The following is a 7,155-nucleotide window of genomic DNA, read 5'->3' as shown; positions in this document are numbered from 1 at the left end:
TTATGCTATACAGCCACATCATGATTCTGCCTCCTGCAGGTCCTAAATCTGTGTCCAAACAGCTCAACACCCTCAGAAATCTTGGTAGTTCTGTGGGAGGGGTCATATGTATATTGAAACCATGAAATACCCCAGGAGCATTTACAAGAGAGTCAGAGTAATGTCAGCTGTTTCCACAAGATGTCACAAGACACTAAAGATCAAGGAAGAAACTAAGCCTTGCAGATATCCATGCAGCATCCCAGGATATTGTGCCTCCCTTCAGATAAAACATCAACAGAATGACCTCACAGAAGTTGTAACCTCAAAGGAATTATGCAGCCTAAGAGATACAGATTATTTGCAATAGCAAACTATAAAGGATGTCCCCAAATACAGTAATTTTGGAACTGTATCATTACTGTATTATCCTTGCACCAAGCTGCTTGAAACTGCTTATGGTGCTGTGTTTTATTAATAAATCAGTATTATCTCTACCCTTGTCCTTATGTACTGGGCAAAGTCTAAATAAGATAGTAACATTCAGTCAAGAAACTCCCTGTACCTTCCATTTAATGTGATTCTTTATGGGTACATCTCTTTCTGCCCTAAATTCTGTGTGAATTATTATTGTGTATTCTGGTAAAGCTCCTGCTCTTCCCTCTCATACTAAGAGATAATTTAGTGGCATTAGCAGAGTTCTGACCAATACAAACCATCAGGCTTGTTGTTTGTAAAGCATATTGGAAACTTTTTTATTGAGGCCATTAATGAATTGATGTCAGCTATGCGTCATCACTCCTGGAAGTGCTCACTCGCTCCCTGTGGGAGCCAACAGCCCTCATCCAAACAGGCAGAGATGAACTTCTGGAGCTAACATTCCCAACAGCAAAACCCATCTACAAGCACGTTAGCAACTTACCTACACAGGAGGCACACGGGCTAAATATGAGCAATGTGTTTATAATGAAGATGCAGCCCCATCATCACTTGATAGTTTACCTGTGCCCTCCACACATCCACACACCTCCGAGGAGTGTCAGGATGACCAGGCACATTCCCTGGCACTGCACTGCAGCAGCAGAGCTGCTGAGCAGCCTGTAATTACAGTTTGGGTTAACAACTTGGGTTAAGCCACTGGCCTGTAATTGGGATACACGTAGGAGGCACCTGGTTGCCATTAATCATGAATTCTCAACTCCCATGTGCCAGCCTGGGGCTGAGGAGCTTTGTCAAGGAGGTGAGGAAGGGAAGGCCCCAAGAGGGGCCAGCAGGACCCCATCCAGGGGGTCCAGGGGCAGCTGAGGGAGCTGGGGGTGTTTAGCCTGGAGAAAAGGAGGCTCAAGGGGGACCTTACTGCTCTCCACAACTACCAGAAAGGAGGGTGTAGCCAGGTGGGGGTCAGTCTCTTCTCCCAGCTAGCAAGTATTAGCACGAGAGGAAACGGCCTCCTCAAGTTGTGCAAGGTGAGGTTGGACATTAGGAAGAATTTCTTCACAGAAAGGGTAATTACATATAGGAATGGGTTGCTCAAGGAGGTGGTGGAGTCACCGTCCCCAGAGGAGTTTAAGACTGGACGTGGCACTGAGTGGTGGTGTTCGGTCACAGGTTGGACTCGCTGCTCTCAGAGGTCTTTTCCAACCAGAACTCCAGTCTTTCCCAACAGAATTCGGCGATTCTGAGAAGCCTCCGAAGCCTCACCGCGCCCGGGACCCGCGTTCCGCCCGCCCCGGGGGGCGGTGATCCCTGTAATCCCTGCTGTAGGGAGCTGTAATCCCGGGATCAGGCCGGTCCCGGTGCACGGAGCTGTAGTCCTAGGAATATCCCTGTGTTTCAGGGAGCTGTAGTCCTCGGATCGGCTCTGTGGGAGTTGTAGTCCCGGGATCGGGCTGTCGGGAGCTGTAGTCCCGGGATCAGACTGTCGGGAGCTGTAGTGCTGGGATGGCTCTGTGGGAGCTGTAGTCCTGGGATCAGACTGTCGGGAGCTGTAGTCCCGGGATCAGACTGTCGGGAGCTGTAGTGCTGGGATGGCTCTGTGGGAGCTGTAGTCCCGGGATCAGACTGTCGGGAGCTGTAGTCCCGGGATCGGGCTGTCGGGAGCTGTAGTCCCGGGATGGCTCTATGGGAGCTGTAGTGCCGGGATCAGACTGTCGGGAGCTGTAGTCCTGGGATCAGACTGTCGGGAGCTGTAGTCCCGGGATGGCTCTGTGGGAGCTGTAGTGCCGGGATCAGACTGTCGGGAGCTGTAGTCCTGGGATGGCTCTGTGGGAGCTGTAGTGCCGGGATCGGGCTGTCGGGAGCTGTAGTGCCGGGATCAGACTGTCGGGAGCTGTAGTCCCGGGATCGGGCTGTCGGGAGCTGTAGTGCCGGGATCGGGCTGTCGGGAGCTGTAGTGCCGGGATCAGACTGTCGGGAGCTGTAGTGCCGGGATGGCTCTGTGGGAGCTGTAGTCCTGGGATCAGACTGTCGGGAGCTGTAGCGCCGGGATCGCTGTCGGGAGCTGCTCCGGGTCAGCTGCGGAGCTGGCCCGGGATCGTGCGGCGTGTCCTGGGATCCGGGAGCTGTAGTCCTGGGATCAGACTGTCGGGAGCTGTAGTCCCGGGATCAGACTGTCGGGAGCTGTAGTCCCGGCTCAGCCCCGCCTACGGCTCCCGGCGGGCCGAGATGGCGGCGCGGCTGAGCGAGAACCGTCTGGTGTCGCTGCCCCTGTCGAGGATCCGGGTCATCATGAAGAGCTCCCCGGAGGTGTCCAGCATCAACCAGGACGCGCTGTTCCTCACCGCCAAAGCCACGGTACCGCCCCGCTCCCCCCGGCCCCGGCCGGGCGGCCTCTGCCCCCGGGGCGTTCGCTGCCCCCGGGCCGCGCTCCCGCTGTCCTCTCCCCGCATCCAGACGTGGAAACAAACCCTGGCCCTCAGCTTCCCCGACCTTAGAATCACAGAGTGGTTTGGGCTGGAAGGAGACCTGGAAGATCAGGGGCACCTTCTACTATCCCAGGTCGCTCCAAGCCCCGTCCAGCCTGGCCTGGAACACTCCCAGGGATGGGGCAGCCACAGCTTCTCTGGGCAAACTGGGCCTCACCACCCTCACCACAGGGAAGAAGTTTTTTTTTCCTGCTCTCCAATCTAAACCTACTTTTTTTCAGTTTGAAGCCATTCCCCCTGTTCCTGTCATTACAAGCCCTTGTAAACAGCCTCGCCCCATCTGTCCTGTAATTTCCCCTTGGGTATTGGACATCCCTGAGTCTCTGCACTGAGTGCCCAGTGTCTGTGTGGTTAAACATGGTTCTTCTGCCTTGAGAGAGGGATCAACTATATATGTGACTTCCTAGTTTGACGATTTGCTCGTTTTCTTTTTTTTTTTTAGGAGCTTTTTGTTCAGTATTTGGCTTCATACTCCTACAAACACGGCAGAGGGAAGGAGAAGAACGCTCTGACTTACACTGACCTGTCTCATACAGCTGAAGAGTGTGAGACGTTTCAGTTCCTTGCAGGTATTGATGTTACGAAGACAAATCTAGTGTGTGATTTAAGCAATGAAATCTTGGTCTTATTGCATTATTTTTTGAGGACCCAGTTCTGCTGCTGGTCATTGATCTCCTGTATAGCATTCAACTGGAACTCATAAACTACATCACTGAAAACATTTCTTTGTGAATTTTTCTGCTGCCTCTGAATTCTACAATTATACTGTGTATAGTTCTCAGGATATTGCCTTAAAAAGGGCTTTATTGTATGGTCCTTCTCTCCTTTGAGATACATGTACACACACGTGTGTGTGCCTGCAGTTTTTAATGGTACTTGGATTTGTGTTCTAATACTGAACTCAAGGATATAAGATGCTCTTAATCCAGTCTTTCTCTGGGTTCCCTGTGGAAATACTTCCAGAGCACACCAGTTCTGCTTTGCCTCAGGTCCATTATTGCCCTGAACAAGTATCTTAATGAAAAAAAGAAAACCCCAAAACATTTCTACAGGGTATAAATTGGAGAGCTGGCTTGTTGGATCCGGGGCAGCTGAGCACTCGGTTTTACATCAAATAAATAATGTACATCAGCAGACAGTAAAGACAATTGCCAGTAATGAGTCATAAAATATACTCCTTATCTTTGGTTACTTGTATCAGAAGTGGGTAATTCCCTGTTACTCTTACAGCTGTATAGGTCAGAGTGTTTTACCTGGTTATTTGAGCTTTGTTAAAAATACTAACATCTATTTTTTACTTCATTTCACTGGTGATTTGGATGCAACAGTGTTAACGAGGCAAATGTGAGTGTTCAAAACTGACTATAAAAGCAACAAATTCTGCCTTCCAGATATCTTGCCAAAGAAGATCCTGGCAAGCAAATACCTGAAGATGCTTGAAAAGGAGAAGAGAGATGGAGAGGTGGGGGAAGGGGAGGAAGAGGACAAGGAGGAAGAGGATGAAGATGAAGCTGTTGGTGACAGTGTTGGATCTTAAGGCCAATGGAGAATTGCTTCATAGTTGAATCCACTTTGATGTTGTATAAAGGATGTTTTTGTGACTGAGAATCCAGATGCTGGATATATTTATACACTGAGCCATCTGCTTTTGCTTTAAGAAGTTTAGAAATTGAACTTTATACTTTTTGAAGAATGGAATTCTTCCCTCAGAAACACGGCGGGGTAGGAGGACACAGAGTGAATCCAACAGCAGAGCTTGCTCAGATGATTTAAAATTACTCTTCAGACAATCAGTACCCAAATTTAAAATTTCTTACAGGCAGCTTTCAGTCCAAAAGCTCCAAAAGTGGACCAAGTCCATTAAGTAAGTCTTTAAAAACAGCTACTTCTGTGATGCAGCCTAAACACCATGTGGGCACCAAAACAGGGTTGTAATGAGCCCATTACAAGGACTAATGTGGTTCTGCAGTTGTGGTGGTAAATGTGTTGGCAAATGATGTAAATATGTACTTCTAGAACCTTTTTCTCTAATGAACTCTGTTTCTGCAGTTTCTTCTTCCAAAATGCACATTGAAGTCTTACTAGACATGAATTCCTGAGAATGAGCAGCTCCTTTGCCATTGGAGTGAGTGACAGAGCTGGATTTTTCATTTGCTTTTGGTTTGTTGTTTTGTGGTTTGTTGGGGTTTTGGGGTTTTTTTGTTACAATAGAAATGGCAGCCCACCCTGTGTGGAACTTTACATGCAACTTTCTAAAATAAATGTTTTGTATGAAAACTGACAAGTTGGTGCAGAAACTTTCTGTTCTTTCCAGCTTCAATCCTGACCATAGTGTAGTAATACTTGCAGGGAGTTCTGGTCAGTCACTGAGAGAGAAATGACCAAGGTCTCCCCCCAGGTGTGGAGAATGCCCCGGGTAAGAATGGGAATGTTTTAAGGAACAGGACTTCCCACTCCAAAAAAGTTGGGCAGTGACCTGCCCCGAATCAGTCAGGAATTTGTTGTCTCAACACCCCATTTTGGCTGCCGTGGTAAAGGGGACTGTCCCTCCTGTCAGGATGACACCAACTGCTTCTCTTGGGTTGAAGGCACATTTAACTGCTCTTAAAACACAGGGCAGAAAGCTCCAGCAGCTCCATAATCCAAACACACTGCAGATGGGGGCTGGGAAAGCACAGGGGAGCTAAGGCAGGTAAGAGCAGGGACTGCCAGAGGAGCAAAGTTACTGAGCCACACCAGAAATGCTACTTTAAAAGATCAAAGGGTGTTCCACCACAGAAGCTTCCCAAGTTGCCATAAATGAAAATGGTATTGTAGCAGGAATGCTGCAGTGAGTGCTGAGTGATGCTGGATCCCTAGAGAAATTCCCCAGTGGCTTCATGCTGAACTACTCTATTGTTGAAAGGGTTGTTTGGAGCTTTTTTTTTTTTTTTAATATTTTTATTAAAAGTGCATGCAGATCTGTGGGAAACTGAGCATGGAATGCTGTCTGTTGGGGGTAGGGGGTGCCAGCAGCAGGATGTGCCAGTTCTTTGGGAAAACAAAACCAAAAAAAAAAAAGGTACTTGCCCATCTGGCCCCAAGGTCAACCCTTCACAACCAGAAATGCCAAACCAGCACATTAACAGAAGCAACTACATTCCAAGTGGGATCAGATGTGCACATAGGCTGACCTGGACACTGGGACACCAGGATAACATTCCAAGTGACACTTCCCAGTCCCCCCTTATCCCTTGCAGGAAGTGAAGAGCCACATGCACAACCTCCAGCTACAAAACACATCACTGAACATGAATTTCCTCGGAAGTGACCAAATATCTTCACCTGTCTGAGGTGTTCAGGGATTTTAGAGAGTGCAACACAGGCCAGGGGATGCTTTCCAGGATGAATCTATTATTATATATTTCTATCTATTATATATTATATCTATTATATATTTCTATTTTTCCCCCTACAGTAATGGCTTGTGAAGTCCTTCCCACTCCCAACCAAAGCTGCTCAAAGACGACGAAACTTCCTAAGCCTGCAAAAAAATGACAAAAGGGCTGTGGTTACTAAGTATAAATCACCCTATTTCATCCCTCTTGGAAGTTTCCTGTGGGATGATGAACATATTCTGTGGATTGCTGAGGCCACAAGAACGTGCACACCCTTCTGGATCCGCTCAGCCAGAATCCTCGATGGGAACTTCAGAGCAGCCAAAATTTGCCACAGCCACCCCCCGAGGCCCTGCAGCTGCCAGAGCTGGTTGCCATCAAACCAGTGAAGGGTTATTTGTTTTCCCCAAGAGCCTGACAGAGCAAAACCACATCCAACTCAAAGCAGGGTTTCAAAAACAAGGGGAAAAACAAACGGAAGGGACAGCTGGGACATTATTTCACATTATTGAGTAAAACCGATCTGTGTTTGCAGGGTTGGGCTCCCAAAGGAAACTCCTTGCAATCCTGTTGGACATCTTCTTTCACTCAGTGCTTTATAGGACACACCAAGTGCTCCCAGCTTTTCCATTTAAAAACTGTCCACTGTAGGAATTCACTCGGAAAGCAACAAAAGGCAGGATTTCAGGCAGGTGGTTTCAAACGAAGCCCCTTCCATAAATAATTCCAGGATTATGACTTGTAAGCAGCTAAAGCAGCAAATATTGTCTCTGGAAAGCTGGGCACAGCAGAGGTCAGTGCACAGGGAAACATCCAGGAACACAGGTGAGTGGTGGAATGCAAGGGAGGGCACTGGGACCAGAGCTTTTGGACTC

General features: G+C 48.2%; 1 protein-coding gene across 1 annotated transcript; it reads left to right on the top strand.

Moving 5' to 3' along the window:
• The first annotated feature begins 2,633 nt into the window (after positions 1-2,633).
• Positions 2,634-5,180, top strand: CHRAC1 (chromatin accessibility complex subunit 1). Its single transcript, XM_050313110.1, has 3 exons — positions 2,634-2,772; positions 3,346-3,472; positions 4,295-5,180. Exons 1-3 carry the CDS (start codon positions 2,644-2,646, stop codon positions 4,438-4,440), a joined length of 402 nt encoding a protein of 133 aa, XP_050169067.1. The 5' UTR covers positions 2,634-2,643; the 3' UTR covers positions 4,441-5,180.
• The last annotated feature ends 1,975 nt before the right edge of the window (positions 5,181-7,155 follow it).

This window comes from Myiozetetes cayanensis, unplaced genomic scaffold, assembly GCF_022539395.1.
Source record: "Myiozetetes cayanensis isolate MyiCay16 unplaced genomic scaffold, myiCay2020 scf1, whole genome shotgun sequence".
Taxonomy (NCBI): Eukaryota; Metazoa; Chordata; class Aves; order Passeriformes; family Tyrannidae; genus Myiozetetes; species Myiozetetes cayanensis.
Note: the sequence above shows the minus strand (reverse complement) of the source record. Positions and strands in the feature narration are given on the sequence as shown.